General features: G+C 33.3%; 1 protein-coding gene across 5 annotated transcripts in view; it reads right to left on the bottom strand.

The window, feature by feature from the left end:
- The window catches only part of LOC100164676, a 31,401-nt gene that overhangs the window by 884 nt on the left and 7,287 nt on the right, over positions 1-23,230 (bottom strand). For 2 of the 5 annotated variants that reach the window (XM_008190275.3, XM_008190277.3), the window contains 17 exons: positions 16,741-18,357; positions 16,496-16,663; positions 12,325-12,854; positions 11,007-11,460; positions 10,575-10,934; positions 9,815-10,036; positions 9,056-9,724; positions 7,013-7,491; positions 6,567-6,717; positions 6,263-6,460; positions 5,944-6,153; positions 5,475-5,871; positions 4,346-5,014; positions 2,056-3,445; positions 1,451-1,685; positions 897-1,377; positions 1-346 (listed from right to left, as the gene is read on the bottom strand). In XM_008190275.3, coding sequence (XP_008188497.1) covers positions 1-346; positions 897-1,377; positions 1,451-1,685; positions 2,056-3,445; positions 4,346-5,014; positions 5,475-5,871; positions 5,944-6,153; positions 6,263-6,460; positions 6,567-6,717; positions 7,013-7,491; positions 9,056-9,724; positions 9,815-10,036; positions 10,575-10,934; positions 11,007-11,460; positions 12,325-12,854; positions 16,496-16,663; positions 16,741-17,868 — 8,087 coding nt within the window. In that variant the 5' untranslated portion in view covers positions 17,869-18,357. The other 3 variants (XM_029485973.1, XM_008190276.3, XM_008190278.3) reach the window with 3 other exon arrangements.

Raw genomic sequence — 23,230 nt, 5'->3', positions numbered from 1 at the left:
CTTTTCTTATCGATACCACTACAGCCATCAGCCCGTGGTGGTGATGATGACGATGATGGATATGTAAGAGACAGCTGTTGCTGTAGCAAAATCTGATTATGGTTGTAACGACTGTCATTGTCATCGTCATCATCACCTAATTCAACATTTTCATTCTGCACGTGGTAACCATCCCAGAAAAAATATTGACCATCATCGTTGTAATCGTCATCATCTTCGCAAAAACTATCACTGGCATATGGGCACACACTGTTACTGCTTAAGCTACTCTGGCGACGACCTCTGTAACGGTTGTTGTCATTGCAATCGTTGTAGTCGATCATTGAATTGACATCACTTAACGCAGCTAAATATTAAACATGTCAAATTAAAAAAGGTGGACAAGTGGGTACAGCTCTACTGTACAGTAGTTCTAATGGATGTGTTATATTTGAATACAATGATAAACCATTTTATACGAAGCACGACTCTGAGCGGTTAGCGTAGTCCTTATAATATTATTATTTTTTATTCATTGCTATGGTGATAAACAAAGTGTTAAAAATTAAAATCCCATTTTTAGTGGTTTTTAGTAATTTGTCGGTAGTTTTTCTTGACGCTTTCTAAAACTATTTGGAATTTTCAATTTGGACCTCTCAAAAGTACCAACTAGGTTCACTTTTCACTTTTCAGAAAAGATGCTGATCTCATAAATCGATTTATCTTACTGTCCAAAATGTTACTGACAGACGGAAAAAAAAACACACACACACATCATTGTAAAACCAATACATTTTTTCGCTCCGCTCAGAATCTAAAAAATATTGTACAGTGATAAAAATAATAATAATTATACAATGTTTATAAATGAAAATACCAAATATGATAATTAAGTAAGTCACAGACAAATTTCAAACCTTCAGCGTCAGTTAGCCCAGTGTCGTTCAAAGTTGATAGGTTGTCATCGAGTTGTCGTGCTGTAGATGCATCAGGTTGACTTATGGTAGCAGCATATGGCATATCTGTTTCTCGGTCAGCAGGAGCAGCAGCCTCGTCTGTTGTGTATCCAGTGGTAGTATATCCATCACCGTCGGTCGTGTAATCATCACCCTCCCCACCGGTAGTGTATTCTGTTTCAGCAGTCACGATGCTGCTGTTAGCTTCATAGTCACTCAAACCTACTGTGAAACCGACTCGTTGTGGTCGATGTTTGTTATCTAGTAATGATGATGATGGTTCTAACGATTCATCGTCACTCCATGATGACTCTACCGCCAACGACATAACTCGTTGTTTACGGCTGTGTGAAATAGCATCAGCCATGACTGTGGTTGGTCCTCTGACAACAGCTACCACATTGTTCTTATGCTCCTGTAATATCCGTCTTACTTCAGCTTGCTGAAATATTATGATACAAATTTTAATCACAAAAACTATAAGCTTACAATAATTAATATAAAATGTTTCTGACCTGCCGCTTAACTTGTTCTGTTATTTGTCTTTCACGCTCCTCAAACAATGACGCTGATGACATACTTGTCGTCGAAGCTACAGTAGTTGGGACTGATATTGCTGCAGTGTTTATAATATCTTTCTCGACTTGTTGATTATTTTTGTCATCTTTATCGGATTTCCGATCCATCGTCGCAACTGTTGCAGTGCAAAGATGCTGTTGTTCTGACAAGTGTTTAGCAACATTGACTCTACTATCAACAATAAATAATATATTTGTACTAATGTATTAAATAAAAACACAAAAGATATTGAAAGGGTATTCACACAGATAACCTATGCCACTAATGATTGTAGAGGTACTCATGTGATGACAGCCAATATAATCCTCTTTAAATTAATTTTTTTATCACTGTTTCACTTCATTCTAACACAAACATATTATTAATAAACATTACTATGTTCATCATAACACCTATACATTATGTGAAGTTTTTCAAACACAAAGAATATTGATCTAATTCAGTGGAATAGTGGATATATGGTGTGAAAATAAATATTATACAAAATTAGCCACTCATCAGTCATTACTATTTATTTCTGAAATTTTAAATAGATACTCACTCTTTGTCGTTAGTGCTTTGTTTGTTGACTTGCATTTCTTCTTCTTTGAATGGTCCTCCCTGCTGTTGACGAATGTTTCCACGGTGTTCGTCCAATAACAATATACGCCGTATTTCATCAGTAAAATCTGGGCCCACCACTCCACCACCTGTTCCTTGGTCTTTACTTGTAACTTGTCGTCGCTGCTGTTGTTTTTTCCATGGCGATGATGACGAAGACTCATACTTTTCAGTTGAAACATTTGAGGTAGTGTTCATAATGCCTGCAACATCTGGTATTACACCAGCTGGGGGTGTAGAATTTCCAGCTATTGCTGTGTTGTTTTGTTGCTGCTGCCGGCGTCGACGACGGCGACTGGAGCTGCTACCAGCGCCCGTGGTGGTGTTAGCAGAGCGTACATGGCGGCGGTTTAACGATTGAGTTCCTCCAAAGTTGGTAGTGGTGGTATGGCCAACGATAGGTGGAGATCGCAATGATGATGACGATGCAGCGGTGTTGTCACCAGCAGACAACGGTGAGCGGAAAGACGATGATCGTCTAACGGGAGATGAATTAGCTGTCGTTGACGGAGACCACTGATGAAGCAGTAATTGTTGCTGTTGTCGATAACGATGGTGAACTGATGATATACCCACAGAAGGAGCAGCGGTACCTACATTTTCAGTATCCACTCGGTCAATGCCAGCACAGTCTTCTGTAGTCGTACAACCATAACTGTCGTCCGACGACGAAGCCGTGGTGGTGGTGTTGTAATTATTATTCGATGTTGTAGTGCCACCAGCATCTGTGGAGCTGGATGACGACAATGATGATGGCGGAGATGACACGCTGACAAAACTTCCGACACTGATCGGTGAACGGAACGAAGATGACGACGGCCAGGCCGGGGAGACCACACCTAGACAATGGTCGTTCTTGATATCTTGTTTGGCTTCCTGCTGTTGTTTGGTCATTGTGGGTGGTTGATTGTGCTGACGACGCCGTCGCCGCCGTGGATCATCACGGTTTCGATGTCGACCAGCTACAGTGTCAGAGGAGCGTGGTGGATCCGGTAGAGGACGATTGGCGTCAAACTTATTTGTTGATGCAGATGTTGTATTTTTCAGAAGCAATACGTTTGGGCGACGTACTTGTTGAGACTGTTGATGATTATGCAAAGCGGTGTTAAGAATTGTACCTCCAGTAGAATGGTTAGAAGAGGTTGGTTTGGCTTCGGTAGCAGTTGGGGTGTTTGGCGGTGATAGATGTTGTGAATCACCAAAAATTCTAACGAGACCATGGGGCACTGGCGCCAAAGTAGATGGGTGCTGTTGTTTTTGAAGTGGGCGGGCGTATGTGGCTGCTGTTGTTGCGGTCGAGTTGGATGCACATCGGAATTGGGGGGCACCGGCTTGTTGTTGAAAGGCAAAAAAATAAAATAAAAAATAAGTATATATTCTGACACATAAAATATACATTCTATTTCACATCTCACATATTTGTAACAAAATATAATTTTTCTACTTCCAGCATAAAAGTCTATTTTGGGTGTAATACCTCTCAACCGGTGTGTTACATAGTACCGTCATTTACCAAAAATAATTATTGATGATTTATGTGTTTCAAAATTTATTTGAATTTAAGTTAGGGCATTATCGTGAAAAAGATGTTGGAAAAAAACATCTGATTTAGATACTATAATTATATTATAATTATTTGTTGTAAAAACATTTTATGCTTTTAATTTTTTGAAGTCTTAAAATCTTTAAGACTTCAAACAAAGTTAAAAGTTTTTAAATTATAATTACATGATACACAAATTGGTATACCCTTTAAGATATAATCTTGACATTGTCAAATTTCCTCTCAAACCTACATGTGCATTGATTCACACAAGTATGGTACATGATAATGTAAAGTACACCGTTGGTTCAGTTGATTGCACCTCAATCTTATGATACACATTTAATTCTTGATGCATTTCATAGACCTCCATCTTCCACAAAAGTTCATTGAATCATTTTTTTCATCAAGGGACCATTGGCTTGGGTCAGACATCAATATTTACTTATTATTGGAATACTCGTTTAACCTATTGTATGTAACCTATAGTACATGTGTCTAACTAGAACAGTTAACTACTTGTAAGTAAATGTTACATTAAATTCTTAAAATTTGATTAGTGTGCAATAGAAAAACTTTTCTAGAATAAGGTGTCAAATATTTTAAGGTAAAATTAATAGGTAAATAAAATAAATTTTTCACACTTAAGGGCCACATCTAATGTGGAAAGATCATACTCAGCTTTTACCTCGTGATCTATTCTGGATATCTGGATATTGATCGCGTTCTTCACTATATTGGTGTTGCATCGGATATTGGGTCCGCCGTGTTGTAACTGGTGGTGGACTTCGTGGTGGTGGTGGCGGCGGTGGTGTTTTTTGTGATTCCAAACATTTTTGTCGCGAATCCTGTTGTACCATAGAATTGTAGTGGGAGGGTTTCGAGTGGACATTGAGTGATGGCTGGTCACGTGCCAAGTGCAGAGGTGTCGTGCGGAGGACGTTCTGTGACGGTCGTATGGGGGTCTGTTGTTTGTTCTGCTGATGTGGTCGGTCTGACTCATATTGATAGGTAGAATTTTGGCGCAGCTGTGGAAGATGGTAGTTAGAGGGTTTTCGTTGAACTGAGTTATTCTCATCATCTCGTTCAAAACTTTCACGAACAAAATACGTAAGTATCCTATTGTCTTTGTTTATCATCTTGGTTTGGGTTTCGAACTCATACTTTGGATTTGGATAATGCATCAATTGCATTACGTCGACTACGCAACTAGTAACTTGCGTTCTACCTGGTATACTAGTGATGTCCATCTGTCTAGCCTCGTTTACTGTATTACCCCATACGTCAAATTGCGGACGTTTCCAGATTCTATCATTGCATCCGATTAATCCAGCTACAGCAGGTCCAACGTTTACTCCTACAACATAAACGGACGTTTCATAACTTAATTTTATTTAAATATAAACATTAACAATGTGAGTTAATTTAATTTATATTTCAGATGCTGTAAAATGAGTAAAATTAAAAAAAACACTTTAAAAACGATACAATAGATAGTAGTACAGTTTTCCCATTTATCCCAATCTAATTTCTCCAATTTTAATATTTTCAAAAAAAAATCCTGATATAATTTTTGTGGGGCATTTGTGTGTACCTATATAATATACATATTATAGGTATATAGTATTTTTACGTCATTTAAAGATTATAACTTGTGTATTATAGTCGTTATAGACCATGTATAATAATGTTTAATATAATATATTTAATTATTATCATCATGTAGTTAAAATAATAATCAAACCTACTATTATATTTGTTTTTATTTTTAAAATATATTTTGGTTATGAATAATTTTGGTATCATAATAAACTAACCAACTCGAAGAACAAATTGAGTTGGTTGCGAGTTATTTGAGTTTCCAACAGGAGTCACCATCTCAGTTTGCTGACGATGCAGTGCACGACGCATTTCCCGAATGAAATCTAAAGCAAATGTTATATAATTTGCTGATATGATATTGTACAACGCGTATTCATTTTCTAGATCATTGTCAACATCATCTCCGACATGGTAATTTTCAACGTAATTTTTTGTTTCTTGTCCATCAAAGTTGCAAGATTCATCGCATCTCTCTTTCATATCTTTCAGCAGCATGACTTGTCGACGTTTCGGTCCATCATGATGTTGTAGACCAACAGCTGCCATGTATGTGTTAGTTCCCAACATTTTTATTTTTTCTATTAATCCTCTGTACTTTTGATTATCAAGAAGCTGTTAACAAAAACAAAACAAAAAAAAAAATAAGTAATAACTTAAAAATTGTTTACAGCTCATAAAAATTACTCTATCAAATTCGCTGAATATGTTGTGAAGTAGTGCTAGCTGTTTATGGCAGTGATGACTTATGGCATCGTTTTTTTCACCACGGTTAAGGTTGGTTGGCAATGATTGTTCTTGTTGTACGATCGTGGCAAACACGATTACTATGGATCGGTATCCACATTGATAGAGCGGTGGTGCCAAGTATGCAGGCATGTGTTCTTGACTTTGATGCTAAACCATACAAAATACAATTTTACACAAGAAGCATTTTAAGTGTTCAAGTACCTAGGTACTGAATTAGACGAGGAATAATGTATATTTGAGGTTTGAGGATACTTACAGTGGTTTGTATCGGTCTAGTTTCTCCAAAACCATAGTTCTGTCGGTGCTGAATTCTTTCACATTCATCGTCAGCATCATTAGCGTCATTACTGCAGCTTCGTCGCAATAAAGTTGCCACGTGGTCCGGTATGATGGCATGCAAAGTGCGCCTGTGGGCTTCACGCAACACACGCAACCGTCTCAAGTCACGATCCACCTATAAAAAAAAATAATAAGTAAATGTCAACGAACTTTATTAATTAAATACGAATGTAAGAGGCAAGTCCATGATTTTCAAACATATTTATATACTAGGTACTAACCTTAACCCTGTGATGTGCTCGTCGATCTTGTAAGCGATGTTTGTACACAAAGCAGGCAAGTGTGGCTATGGCGAATGAAATCGCGTAAACCGTAGCCGTGGCAGTGTTTAAGCCAGCTGCTCGCTGCTGTTCTCGGTCTTGTAGTTTTAATCTATATGCGCAGAAGGTAATAAATAAATACCGTTAATAACGATACACCAGAATATTTATGATATATTATCATGTGCAATCATAAGAGTGTAGATGAACTATTTAGTTCATAATAATACACTTCGATTACTTAAAAATTTCAAAAAGTTTATTAATAGATAATAGTCAAGGGGAATTACAATATTTTTAATGATAGGTAAATGTCACAACTAATTGGACCGTTCAAACTAGAAAACAATTGCACAAGAGTAGACGGTTGTAAAAATAGTAATATTATTAAAAATTATAATGCTCACAATCGTTGGTTTTCTCGGTAGCTATCACTATGGACTGGAGTGTTGATTATTTCACGATGGTCATTGTAATTTATAGTGACAGTGTTGTTTATTCCATGATTTTGGAACACGTCAGACTTGCTATAGAATGTAGGTGTTGGAGAAGACATCGAGGCAGCAATAAACACGTGCTTGTGCGTAAAGTGAACGAAAGCTACAGCAAATACGCAAGTCATGACAAGCAATATTCCGATTTTCATCCGCAGTGTTGGCAGTGAACCATAATAAATAGGAAACGCAACAGCTATTGAAACGTACACTAAGCAGCACGTGAGAACGGCATACTGAGGCCACATACATGTCAATGGATTTCGATGTGGTTGTGTTGTATTAGCTGTAGGGGTGTTGAATCCACCACTACCATTTATAATAGTGTTGTGAGTATTAAGTTGATCATATACGGTGTTTGTTACAGTTATTTCAACTGGCTCGCAGGTAAACTAAAAATACATATGAAAATAAGTATAAGATAAAAAAGGTGGACTAGTGGGTACTGCTCTCTGTTGTACAGTAGTTGTCGAGTATGTCATTGTAATGGATATATTAGATTTTTATTGAATGATAAATCATTGCATACGAAAAATTGATTCTGACTGGAAGCAGTGTGCCATCCTAGTATACTTGTGTATATAATGGTTATAGGGCTCGGAAGTTGATGCATTTTGCATTTTTTTTTTATAACTTTTTAGACGATGCTATCCTGGCCACAAATGTGTTTCATCAGCATGTGAATCTAAATAACTAATTTTTATTTTGTATTTTTTGGCATTGATTACTTTATAAGTAATTTTTTGACATTTTTAGGTAATTTTTACTGATTTCACACTAGTTCACTTCTTATTGTTTCTTGTCGACCATTATGCCGATAACTTAAAACTTGGAAATTACCACAGACTAAGTTAGTACCTATCCGATTTTAACTCGTCGATTACTTTTGTCATTGTCGTATTGTAATGAATATTATTATTCCTACATTTTATAATTTTATTTAATTTCTTAATGACATTTTTATCATATTTTGAGCAATTCGAAGCTTTGATAAATTTATATAGAATTTTATAATAAAATATTTAAAAAAAAAAAAATGTATTTTATTAGTTTAAAACTAATATTTTCAATTTTTTAGGTTATTTTTTTATTGTTTTAAGGTCATCAACTTCCGAGCCCTAAATTAATGAAATTTAATAATTAAAAAAAATCGAAAATATCTTATAGCTATGAATAACTTGACTTTCTGATAAACTTTTTCTTTGTCATAGGTAGAAAACTTTGTAGGGAATCTTCTATTAACATTTCTAATGTTGGATATGAATTTTTTATGAATTTCTAACTAACAAATAATTTTCACATATGGATTATGTAAAAATTTGAACTTAAAATGCATGTAAAAAATAATTGTGTGTATGTATTCTATGTAAATTTAATGTTTTAAGCTTCTATTAAAAAATGTACGTTAAACCATGCATTCAATTTTCAATTTTTTTACTGAGTGAAAAATGTTTTATCGACAATAATTAAAAAAAATATTTATAAAATTCGAACATTTTTCATGGCTATAAATAACACTTTTTAAAATTTTACCATGTATAACAAAATGAATTATAATAGAAACATTTGGTGAACATTTCAAGTTTATACAGCTATTAGTGTTTTGAGTTATAATAAAAAATTGATTTGTTTTTGCATAGAAATGTTTTCTTCATTTTTTTTTTTGTCTATCCCGACGCTTATTAAATTATTGGGAATTTTAGATTTTAACCACTTAAATGGACGTCTAGTACTAGATTCATAATTCTATACGAAAATTGGAACATTTTTACCACTCCAAATATCGATAACAGACAGATTAAAAAAACACATTATTGTAAGAACAATATATTCATCGCTACGCTCAAAATCTAAAAATCATTAAAACTACGGAATTGGACACAATTGAGTGCAGTGTAATTATAATAGTAAAAGTATAGTAAATAAATATGAAGTGATAATCGCAATAACACTCACAGCGTTTAACAAAGCCAAAAGACAAATGAGCAATACGACGAATAATTCACAGCAGGCACATGTCCAATAAAAGTAGGTACGTCTCTCTTCTTCTTGATATATTCGTTTTAGATGTCTGTGTCGCCGACGAAGTAGATTATTGTTGTAGCTGTTATTCATGTTAATCGGTTGTGAGTTTTGTAGCCGGACTTGCTGCCGTGGCGGAGACGTTCTAGTTGTTCCTGCCATTATGGCATTCTCGTTTCGAAATCCGAGTCTACTCTCAATGTCACTGTCGTCAGATGACATGCAAGACGATGTTCTTTGATTATTTAAGCAACAGGTGAACCAGCTATGGCGGCCGTAACAACGACACCATTTAAAATAACATTTTCGCCAACCGTCACCATTGTCTAAATGGTTACGGGTGTTCATCGCGGTATTTGTTCTACATTGAAATGGTTTTAATAGCCAGGCGAACAATGAATATCTACCGGGATGACAGACAAAAAAGCGCCTTAAGCATTTATCATCTCCATTACTGCTGCTACTAGTATCACTATCATTGTTATCATAGTGATGATAATATTCGTCATCATCAGCAATAATGGCGGTGGCGTAAGTAGTGCTGTAGAACCTGGGACGAGGAATCCAGTCGATCAACAAGGCCATCACATAGATTAGTTCTCCCTATCCGTATACAAATTATATTGATTAGACATTAAAAAAACGAGTACTGTACCTAACTAATATTGTTTAATTTCAATTAAAAAAACTCACGGCAGTTATAACAAACGGTGTGATAAATGTAATGCCAAGTAACATAGTCCAGGGCATAGTTGTTACGTTAACCACAAACAGGGCAATAATTACGCACAGAAGTAGTAGCTGTGACTTGGCTATTCGAAAGAGATCATCGTCGTCGGATTTAATTCTAACCTTCTCGTGATCATCGTTGTTACAAACTACAAATACATCATTTTCCCACCGGCCATAACGCTCCTAAAAATATAATATTCACGTGTTTGTGATTGTAAAAAATTAAAATACACAATGCGTACTTTTAACATGAGGTAAGATGTTGCCTGACACATTTGTAGTACCCAACCAACTAGTGCCGTAGCCAGGATTTTTTTCGTGGGGAGGAGGGTGAAGTTAAGTGAAGTTATAACATTACCACCATTATTATTTAAACAATTTTATTGTGTATATAAAATGCTAATATAAGCATTCAGTGAAAATTGTATGTACCTACGGTAATTTGTTTTAGTTTGTTGAAACCAGATTTTGCTTAATTTTTTTGTTTTCCCCGGTGCTTTTGAAAACTACTAAAAATTGATTACTTTTGAACTAAGTAAATATATAATATACAATACTGAATACTACAATAAAATTACAGTAGATACAAGAAACGAGTAACGATTAAGCAACGGCAGGCTTATACACAATTTCCACTTTGATATTTCGGGGCTACGGCACTGCAACCAACACACACGTGTACTTACTAACCCACTATTAATCTTTATTAAATTGTATATACCATTGATGATGTGATAGCGCAATTGGTATTGATATTTGTAGAAGCTGCCTGTTGTGACTCTTGATCAAAATATCTACTCCGTCTATGCCGGTTCCTTTTCATTACCGAGGCTCCAGGAATTACAGGAACTACAGCAGCCATTGCCACAGGTATGTCCGCAATTGCTGTTGTCGAAATAGCTAGCAATTGTTCTGACTCCATATCTGTTTCAGGCCTTAACCCAGCGACAGCATATTTTTGTCTCATTTCCTCTCTTAGCAGTTGCTGATCCACTGATTGGAGAATCAGCGAAACAATATCTCCGCTACCGTTCTCATACATTGTATAGTTATCTGTCAACTTTTCAGTATTTTCTGGATACTGAAAAAATAAATAAAATCATTAACAATTTAGTTTGATACAAAAACTTAAGCATTGACATGTATAGCTTACTACTGTTTTGGGAATTACGAAATATGTATCAATTCGGTTGTGGCGGAGAAACTGGTTCCTTTCTTCTTCACGACTACGTTCAAATGAGTAGTCATCTAAGTTGTCTTTGGAATCGGTTTGATGGTTGATTGTATTGTTACGGAGTTTTACTCCCGGTGGCAGATGATTTACTCTATTAACTGCATCAGCAACTCCTTTCTTAGTAACCTGATTGACCGTGGCACGACTTACATGTACCATTCCTGAACGACCACAGTTCTCAATATATGAAGCTACGTGAACATCACGGCCCCACGCACTATATTGCCAACGGCTACCCGAGTCAGATGGGATGCCTGTACCTCCAGTGAAACCTAGCACACCACACGCTACCCGGCCCGAATGAACGCCCACACGAACATTAAGATTGATTTTGTGTCTGTTGTGGAACCGGCTTACATCACGAACCACGGTACTATTTAATTAAATTAAAATATAATGATTAAACAAAGTATTATTTTATAACAATATTATATACTAGGAGAATTTACTACTATAGGCGGTTAGTTTTATGTGTGTATAATTGTAGCTGATTGAATATATAAGTAGGTATTGATAACTAAATTGAAATCGATAGGCCTATACAAGATTATTTATCAAATAATAATGTATTAAGGGGATTGCAGCAAACGTATTTCTCATATGTTTTAGACCAATAAGTGATGGTAAATTAAACACACTTTGGAATATCCGATTTTTATTTTTTTATACATGTATGAACTCATTAAAAAAATATCTCGACTTTTTAGGAAGTCGATTTTCAATTTTAAAGGACTTTACAATTAAGATCTTTTTTGAAAATTCCCATGAAATAATTGCATTACATTTGTATTTATTTCGAGCACATCTGATTTTAAATCAAAAAAGTGATTACTAAAGAGCATAGTGTAGAAGCTTATAATTCATATTATTTATATTTCATTTTTCGCGAAGTATTGAAATGTGCGTGCGCGTGAGAGTTGCATCTGGCGGCGGTTCCTGGAGTAGAATTCTCGATAACACACACACACTAATGTCCATTTACTATTCACACATAGACATTGAATTTGTTATAACTGATAATTATACGAAGTATGTAGATTTTAACAACTGAGTAAATGTTAACATTTTATATGGAAATTATTTAATTTACTTAACTTTTTCTTCTAGAAAAGTTAATACTTATCTAAAAGTAAGAAAAAATATATCAGAGAGACTATAAAGATAATGCTATCTTATTAGTAGCATCAACGGAGCAGTAAGTAAAATAAGGTTCGTATTTGATTAGTTGAGTACTTACTTAACAGCGTCGATTAAATCCAATCCCATTTGGATAGCATTTCTAGCATGTCCATTGTCATTCATCATCCAAGTACCATTTTTGTGTCCATCATCGTCATATCCATAGCTTTCTTCATCCGGCAACCCAGAAATGAAATACATACGGTGGCCAAGCAGACGCATTGGGATACAACGATTACGATATGCCAGTTTACGAAATAGATTCGCCAGCAATCGATCAATAAGTGTAATGAGCTGCATGGAAGTTTGGGGGCCAGAATTATCATGGCTCACAACTAGTGGCGCATTATCCCAGAATCCGGTGACATTGGCAAACACAACACTTACATTTTCGTATTCTTTTAAATACATTTTCGGTATATTATCTATTTTTAACAATATTTCCTCTTGATGTCTCTGTAGTTGCACATCGTCTCGGTGGTCATTAGAACTGCGAATTGCGTTAAAGGAACGTGCTGCATCGGCAACTATATCGTGTTTCATTTCCAAAAACACACGCCTGGGTAGCAAAGATGTTAGAAGTTGATTCTGTTTATAAAATAAATCATAATATGATTTTAATATTTATATTAAATGACTAGGAGTAGTATTATAAATAGATTTTACCAAAAATGTACCAGACTTCAAGTCATAGTCGAAAGAGACAATTTGTATTGTTATAATTTGACATTTACAGCATTATATTATACTCAATAGTAAACTTAAAAATTATTTAGATGTTGTAGCAAGTTTGCTTTCCAATTATTTTACATGGGGTATTTGATTGTGAAATGTTAGTTTAAAAGTAGAATGTCTGATAAGAAATTAATTGCAGAAATTTGGAACACCCTCTAAGATTGCTCAATGTGTTCACAACTAATACATACATATATGTTGCTATAAATAGAAGATACATTGAAAGGTAATATATATTGGCATATACCAATTAGAATTGGAATAGACTTAACTGGTTGTCAACCAAAAGAGACCAAAAGCTATTGTAACGATATATCTGGGGCCTTATATTAAATTTTTACACTTTTTGGCCCAACAGATAAAACTTTATCGATATTTATACAAAAAAAAACTAAAAAAATTGAAAACTGACCATGTCTGTACACAGCTCAAAAAGAGTCAAATTATTTTCAAAATTTTATCGTATATAGAAAATGCTAATATAAACATTCAGTGAAATTTTCAAATATCTACAGTCATTCGTTTTTTAATTACAATAAAATAAGAATTTTGTCACATGAGAAATCGAGCGAATATCAAATGTTGTAAAAATATGAATTTCAAACGCTCATAAAAATTTAATCTGACTTTCTTGTAGACATTTTTTTTTTGATAAAGGTAGACAATATTATAAGGAATCTTGTATTACATTTTCAAATCTTAGATTTAAAAAGAAACATTTTTACGAATTCTTAACACAAAATAATTTGTTAATATTTGTGATTTTTACATATTTTGTCAATTTTTGAATTTTAAATGCTAATAAAAAAAAACTGTGATTATGGATTTTTGATATTTTTCAAATGTCATTGTAACAATATAGTAGGAGCCATGTATTAAATTTTCAAGTGTTTTTACTCAATAAATAAAATTCTATTGACATTCATAGAAAAAAAAGGTGGGTAAGTGGATGTCGCTCTGCTGTACAGTAGGTTACCAGTGGGTCACTGTATAATGGATAGTATTAAATTTGAATTCAATGATATAATATCACTGTATAAGAAAAAACGATTCTGAGCGGAGACGGTTTGTCAGTCTAGGTATTAGACATACCTATTATAGGTATACTTATCTATAGTATTAAAAAAAAAATTGACCTATAATAGGTATTAATAATAAATTCCAAATTAATCATATCACAATATCCATCAGGTAACGCGTTATACATCAACAACAAACCGTGGTACTATCATAGATATATAATAGTATACTTAAGAAGTTTCAAGTACCCATAAATAATATTATACAATCATTACAATCACAACAAAATAACTAAAATAGTTATTCCAGGTTTTTTAATATGTGATTTCGTTCAAATTTGAATTTAAATTACTATAAAAATAAACTGTCCTTATGAATTTCTTAGAATTTTTGGTAACAGAATTAAACATTTACGTGGAATCTTGTTTTACATTTTCAAGCCTTAGATATAAAAGTTGAACATTTTATAAATTATTAACTAAAAAATAATTATTCAATTTTAAATTTCATACATTTTGTCAAAATACGATCTTTAAATGCTTATAAAAAAAAATTGTGCCTATGTATTTTTAATATTTTTCAACTGCTGTTTAACAATATATCAGGAGCCTTGTATTATTTTTTTACACTTTTTGTCCCAACAGATTGATATTTATAGAAAAAAAAAAACTAAAAAATTTAAAACTGACGATGTCCGTAAACAGCTTAAAAAGAGTCAAATTATTTTCAAAATTTTATCGTATATAGAAAATTCTGATATAAACATTTAGTTAAATTTTCAAGTATCTAAAGTCATTCATTTTTTAATTACAACAAAATAAGAAAATAGTTACATGAGAAATCGAGTGAATATCAAATGTTATAAAAATATGAATTTCAAACGTTCATAAAAATTTAATCTGACTTTCTTGTAGACATTTTTTTTTTTGATAAAGGTAGACAATATTATAAGGAATCTATTGTATTACATTTTCAAATCTTAGATTTAAAAAGAAAAATTTTTACGAATTCTTAACACAAAATAATTTGTTAATTTTCGTGATTTTTCCATATTTTGTCAATTTTTGAACTTTAAATGCTAATAAAAAAAACTGTGACTAAGGATTTTTAACATTTTTCAAATGTCATTGTAACAATATAGTAGGGGCCTTGTATTAAATTTTCAAGTATTTTTACTCAACAAATAAAGTTTTATTGTCATTCATAGAAAAAAAACTAATTAAATTGGAAACTGAAATTGCCCGTAAACAGCTCAAAACAAATCAAAATATTTTGAAAATTTTATCATGTATAGAAAATGGAAATATAAACAACCAGTGAAAATTTCATGTATCTACGGTTATTTGTTTTAAAGTTACACCAAAAACCAAAATAGATTTTCTCGAAAACAGCTTTTGCGTAAAAATTCCCGTTTTTCCTTAATTTTTATTTTGTTTTTCACGGTGCTTTTGAAAACTATTGGAAATTTCAAATTTTGACCTCCCGAATGCACCAACTAGATTTACTTTCCCATCAAATAAGATACTGTTGAAAAAAATCGAAGCATTTTTACTGATTACCAAACCTCGATGACAGACACAAAAGTAAAAAAATAAAAAAAACACACATCATTGTAAAATCAATACATTCATCGTTCCACTCAGAATCTAAAATATATAAACACAGTACGTACTTATATATATTTTAAGTTATATTTTTGTAATTCATAAATATTATTTGTAGGTATTTGAAATTTTTAGAGATTATTACTATATGTTAAACGCACAATTTATTATATTTTTAAAAGTAATTTTTTTGGGAAAAATGTATTTAACCTAACGTTGTACTAATGCCTTTAGGCCGATTGACCTTCGCTCAGAATAGTTTTGCGTATAGGTACAATGGTTTTATATTATTGAATTCAAATTTAACACATCCATTACAGCGACTCTTTAGACATTTAATGTATTGCAGAGCGTTAACCACTTCCCCGATTTTTTTTTATATTTATAAAATGAAACAGTTATTCAAAAATCGAGTAATAATATTATCCTAATAATCAATCATCAATGTTATCATTAAATAACAAGAAGCCGGCATTATTTTGTAATGTTTTTAGGTATAAAAAATTAGTTTTTAGTAGGAAACATATCACACAATTTTAACGAGCAAAAATACATTTTCAAGACAAATAAAATAATTTGTTCCTTCTTTTAATAGTTGGATAACTGTAAGAACAGAATTGAGGAAAACTGTAAAATTTTTTTTCTATTTAAATCAAATAATATTTATAATTATAGAAATATTTCTTCGTGAGAAGTTTTTGAATTAATAATGCATTTGATCCGACACTTTTAACAAATGGATTCTTACTTTATAACATCATAAACTGTGTTTAAGTCGAGTAAAATTGTAAATTGTTTAAACTATCTAGTTACAGTAATAGAATTGGGCATAACTATACTTTAATATTAATAGTATGTCTGTGTACTTACCAGCTTGTCAGCTTGCCGGCGCAATGCTGCTCGAAGATATTTATGTTTCCCATTAAATCTACTGTTGCCTTCGTGACTTCTAATTTCTATACGGTCCTGGATTATCGACTGACGCAGTAGCCATCCAGCCAGGTTGACGCATGCCAGAACTACTACGTTAGCTATGAGCTATTTTTTTTAAATAAAAAAGTAAATTACATCAACGCAATATAAATTTGAAAGAATATTCTTTAAGTTATACGAACCTGTTGAATAGCCGCCATGGACGAATTGTTAACCAGACGTTTGTGTTGATGGTATGCGATGTACATATTAAGGGTTGTGTGTCCGATAGAAGCTACGATAGCAAACAACAAAACGGCGGTTGAAATGTGGCGGTCTTCTTTGAAATTATCTTCTATATTTTGTTGGTTATCATTATGTTCATTAATAGTTTCGCTGTACTCGTTATCTGATTGTCCGTCTACACTTGTTGGCAACACCAGGCAGTACGAGACGAATATGAAAAATGACACGTGCCATAAGCCTTCGTAAAGTGCTAATTGATTTTCATAAAAACCTTCTGAATTAAAATAGTTCCGTCTTTCGGCAGAGTTTTCCGTGGGAACTTCCGTCATTTTATTCACGATTTTACCTCCGAAGACTTCGGCTAGTGGTACAGACGGAAAAATTGCGGTGATAAATAGTGCAATTAACATGTAGCAACACCACTTTTGCCGTTTTTGCCACTGACACCAAACATAGCCAATGGTGACTGCACAAAAAGCTTGTCCAACAAAATACCACATCGGCGGTAGCTGGCATAACAATTTAAATAGACTGCTGCTGTCGACTTCTTTTAACCATATCCATCCGCTACCAGATGTCACGCTATACATATAATATACTGCAGCCATAGCAGCTGAATAAATGATATGTAACAGGACGGCCCATACAATCGGTGATGTTGGTAACGCTGATCTTTTTTTATGAATCCCTTGATGTTGCGATTGTTGAGACTTACGTCGTCGTTCCCGTAGCGGTTGTTTTTCCCAGTCATCTGGTGACTGATAACGGTTGTGTAATTCAAAAAGAACAGCTGGTGACTGTTGCGAAAGCTGCATTTCATCTCCGCCGTACCAGAGGAGGTTGAGCCGGTGTTCTTCTTGCCGCTGTTGCCACCTTCTTTGTTCCTCAGTTATGTTAGCGTTAACTATGGCAGGGGTGCGAGAAGTTGAACTATTATTGACTGACGTAGAAATAGTTGGAAATACCAAAGAGTTCGAATTGTGCCCGTTAGACTGAAAACCATTTCGCCAAGATCTTGTGGCAGCTGTCACCAATCCATTTAAAAGACTACGACGACCGGGAACCTCGGTCCCAAGGGGATTCATAATCCCAGTATTTTCGTCTTTGCTGTTGGACTTTCATACGGAATCGATGTCCAAATACGAGGATCGAATGTACTATGGTTAGACTATATTGGATCAATGATGGTTGTACTATTAAAGTAGTATTTATTGATAGGTAGTTTGTTGGTTAAGTGGCAGTAGTTGTTGCGATAGTATGAAAGTGATTATTCGATATTAGTATGTATACTGTAACTGGTGATAAAAGTGAATTGCCGCCATTATAATAATAGCAATATTTGAATTTAATTACCGTATCTGTTACAGTCTTTGATTAATTCTGATATCGATACAAAATGTTTTAGGCACAGTAGTATTCTTGCATCCCTCGTTGTAATGGCGAAGGTCAAATCGAACGACGACACCCAGTGTCACAGGAACTAGTGGTGACGGAGAAAGTATCGCCACCGCAGTAAGAGAGCAGGGTAGTCGGTAGTAACACCAGCATGTACTTATTCACTTCTTGCGTCACACCTAACAACATAATTTTTATTTTTTTTGTTAATAAATTAATAATTCACCAAAATATTGAAATGTGAAAAACCTGTAGTAGTTTAATTTTTTTATATTTAAGCCTTTAGAAGCCCTTGCAATAAACATTTTTATTGAAACGATCTAAACTCCTGGCAATAACGTACCACAGGTACTCTAATCGTGGTACGATTTAAAAATATAAAAATGTTTGAATTTATAATATATTTTTTTTAATAATGTAGTAACATTTAAAAAATGCTTCAACCAATGAAAACTTGTTTATGAATTGAAACATTTTTAGAATTAAAAAATTTAAAGTATAGGTACCTATACTTTATTATCGTTTTTTTTTTTTTTTACATTCAATAATGGGTTTTATTTACTGCCTCTAAGAGAACGCTTAACAAAATTTATAAATGTATTGCAATCTAAATTAGAAAAATTAAAAACGTGAAACAGATCCGGGAAAGCGACGTTTGAATTCAATAAACAGTCAACAAGTCAGCGCGCTATCCTAGGACGGAGGACGCACGTCGGGTTTACGCGACGGACTGTCAACGGCAACGCAACGGCCGGGCGCTTGTCTTTTGCGAGTACGCACCACGCGAACATCGTTCGCCGTCCGTTGTTAGCTAACCGTATGTGTACGCACCCGTTCATCGATACCCGACATCTTTGCAATCAGTTATTTTTCTTTCATTTTATAATCCACCGTAATATTACCAATACTAAATTGTTTCTAAATTGTAATAAATAGTGTTTCTTAACCATCAGATCGTATTATAATGTTATTTCACTTGATACGTTTAGTGCTAACCCGATTGATCCCGTGACCCATCAAGGCGAATACAACAAGACACCGTATCAAATTGGCTCCCCGGCGGGGAATCGAACCCCGATCTCCCGCGTGACAGGTGGGGCTAATACTACCGAATTTTCAATGCGCACTGTTTTCTCTCTCTAGCCCATGCGCAACATAGACAAAAAACATTTACGCATGTCTTGGAATAATCTCAGAGTAAAATTACCAATTACAAATCGATAGATAATAATATTTTGGAGGATATGACATATTATAATTGGTCTAAATATTGTCTTATAACAATTTAAACATCATTTAAATTAACAAATTTTTTTTTTAACTTTGAAAATTGAATTCAAAGTCGAATAATAATAATATTATATAAAATTAATATTTCAAACCCTCAAAAATATTATCCTCTATAGTTTTTGTAATAGGTGGTTTTACTCATTCAAGATCTCTCAAAAATAATAAAAAAAAACGATTTTAGGTGAAAACGTAAACGTTATGTTACGCGTGGGTCTGTGAGAGAAAAAAAAAATATTACTCTGACATTCTCTTAATACGAATAAGTAGTAGAGCTTATATATCCCAACGACCACGAACAATATATATAAAATTCATTAAAAGATTCTGAGTAGAAACTTCAATAAATTTTAAGTGATCATAAAAAATATATAGTCATAAATAGTTTACCTACTCAATAACCTTGAATATATATAGTATCGGCAAACCTAAACACAAAATAAACCGCGGAAGTCATTCAGCCTGCTGTATAGGAGGTGTCGAGGGTTCATCGTCATTGAAAAAAACACTGTATACCTAATGGATGTATTAAATTTGAATTTAATTAAAATTAATTGTTCATAAAAAAAATTTCTCTGAGTGGAAGCAGTCTGAAACCATAAATGTCTAAAGACATTTTACATTGCTATTAGATATTTCTTTATATATTATAATTATGGTAGAATGAATCAATTATATTTTTACATAAACAAATCACATATGTGAATATATATATATATATTGTATATGTAATAATAATTATAACATTATTTCATATAGCTTTGTCAATACCAATGTACCATACAAGTTAGGACAGTAAAATGGGTTAATATTTTTTATTATGTTATTCATGTTCCTAATTTAGTAAATTAATAATTGTTACTACTGTTATTGTTGTTATCATAGTTAAATTTAATTAGTGTTATCATATTATTTTAATTGGGCTCAGCCCGTATTGTTAATAATAAATAAATAAATAAATAAATATTTTGATAAATTCATTGTCTAACTACAGTTAATCTATATATGACTTGTCCTGAGTGATTCATCATCGCCTAGCCAGAACCGCTGAAGCTATGAGTATGAGATTTGGACAGTAGTTTTGTGATATAGATACCTAACTAAGAGAGAATTTTACAGAATTCGAATTTTCAAGAGGTTTTTACGAGGATTTTGAGATTGACGGTGGAATTTGAAATGTTATTAGTTTATAAATGGTTCTTATTGGTAGCTATTGTATAGCAAAGAGTGTTTTATTTGTATACTAATGGTTGTCATTTTCTATAACAAATACTAATTAATTACAAATTAAGTACATTGCGTTGGTACGTACAGTTACTGTAACAACACATTTCCACGCGTATACACTTATTAGTTAATTTTTTGTGCGTTTGAGTGGTTATCGGGATGATTTAGATTTACAATATTGGACCCGTTAGGTCCAACCTGGGGAGGTACTCTTACAGGGATTTTGAGATTTACGATGGACATTTTTGTTTATAAATGGTTGCTATTGGTTTCAATTTATTGGTGCGATAAGTCCGTTAATGCATAGGTACTTCTATGCATTTTAGTACAGAATTATACACTACTATGTACCACGCGGGGTCTTTGATCTACCACAGGTAGATTGCCTACCTGATAATATACTGCTCGCATAATCACAAAAAAAACTAATATAATATCATTTACACCTAAAAATACATGGCTTCCACTGCGAGATCTACCCGAAAAAAGTTGAACAATCACAATTTTATCACGGGAACGCCGGTTATAGTCACTTAGTAATATTATACGTAATGCCATATAGTTTTAAGTCCCTACGAATATTATTTTATATTAATTTTTGAGTAATAATGGAATATTGGAATGTTTCAAATGATCATAAAAAATATATGCAACTTTACGCTGAACTTATTAAATTAGATTCTGTCAATAATTGTTGCGTAAATATTTTTTTAAGAAAATAACCGGAAATTGTTTACTTTTAACCCTCTAACCCTTAAAGTATCAACTATCAATCCGTAACATTTTCTTTTTTAGGGATATTTTGTAGTTTAGGTATTTGTCTCGCACGGGCTTTCAGGCAGGTACAAGAAATAATTTGAAAAAATTGAAAATTAAAATAACTTTATTAAATTACGAATCATAAAGTGTATTTTATTGAAAGTATTACAATAATATTTATTGTATTATAAAAACATTTTAACCACCAAGATTTTAAAATAAGGGAAGTTGAGATGTGTTACCCTCCTGCCTCTATAAATACGCTACCGACCCGCTACCGAACTTTGAGAAAAAATATGAAAGAATTTTTAATTTATCTTTCGTTTATAAAATACCATAATAATAATATAAGATAATTATAATCGATAAAAATGTTTATTTTCAATTTCAATTTTTATAGCATAATAACGTAAATGTATGCAAGTCAGTAATTTTTAGGTTTTTATTAGGTAGGTATTTTTGCTACTAAGAATATTTAGAAAATATTATTTTTTAAACATTTTTTTATGATGCATACATTTTCGAATTATTTACACATTAAATAAATATTTAAATGTTATCTTATTCTTTACGTTTTTAATATTGGTTTAGATATTATTTATAGGTATCTGATTAAATAAAAATTGAAAATAATTTTACTGACCTTTGTTTTGATGATTATTTCAGATAAAGGGACATCTACGGCAGTATGGAGTCTTAAAGTTGGTGTGGGCGTAACAGTTGGCGTGAAAAATGACGAGAAAGTTTTCATTCAAGAATGAATGTTTAGGCAATTTTTATCGTTATGACTATTGTCAGATAACTTTCCTTGTTGCCACATGTGCATCACTGCAAGCGTACTAGGATTATAATCACCGCCGGTCCCTGTTGGCACAGCTTCTATTGTGCCGTTACGTCATGTTACCATTAACGCTAACAAGTGTTTATTTGGTGATACATCAGTGTTACACCGATGGTTCGAGTGCTCCACTAAGCAGTGGTTAGTACATGTACATAATATGCTTACTGTGAGCGTGATTACGGTGGTCGTGATCGCGAATTATGATGAAGATACGACAACATTAACGTGGACTTCGTCGCTGGTTTCTGATGTAACAATTGCACGATCGCGAATAGTTGAAGTGACGATTTCGTCTATTATTCCTGGAAATGTCCATAATGAATACGTAAAAACAAGAAATGACAACGACCACGATTAGAATCAGCGTGACGGTTTTATTTACGACTATAAATATATTATAGCGTAAGTATATAGAAATATTTGGAGACTTGGTGAGAGACGCGTTTTTGTTGGTTTGGAGGTAGTTACGGTGGTGACGATAATATTACAATAATATGACAACAAATAGTTGTCGAGTAGGTGGTATTGGTGGACGACGATGATTAGTTGAACACGAAAGAAAAATAAAATTGGGCGACAAGGTTGAGATTAAAATATTATAGCAGTAAAAAAATAAGGGGAAAGCACTAAAAAATTTGAACACAATTATTGGCGTTTGAGTCGGATGAATAAGATTGTCGCCGGTGTCGTTGTTGATGTAGTCACGGTGCGTCGAAAAATCACATGGAGTAGTCGAGTATGCGCACAAACACTTTGTCTAGGAAGCAGAGTACAGTTGCAGTGAAGACTTGCAGTAGGCGACGTCGATATAATGGCGCGGTTACGCGACACAAGTGTGAAAAATTGTAAGTCAGACAATGAACTATTGAACACCACGTAATTGTATATGATAAGGAAATACGGTGCAAACGATTACAGTGTGAATGACAACAGATGTG

Source organism: Acyrthosiphon pisum, chromosome X, assembly GCF_005508785.2.
Source record: "Acyrthosiphon pisum isolate AL4f chromosome X, pea_aphid_22Mar2018_4r6ur, whole genome shotgun sequence".
NCBI classification, from domain to species: Eukaryota; Metazoa; Arthropoda; class Insecta; order Hemiptera; family Aphididae; genus Acyrthosiphon; species Acyrthosiphon pisum.
Note: the sequence above shows the minus strand (reverse complement) of the source record. Positions and strands in the feature narration are given on the sequence as shown.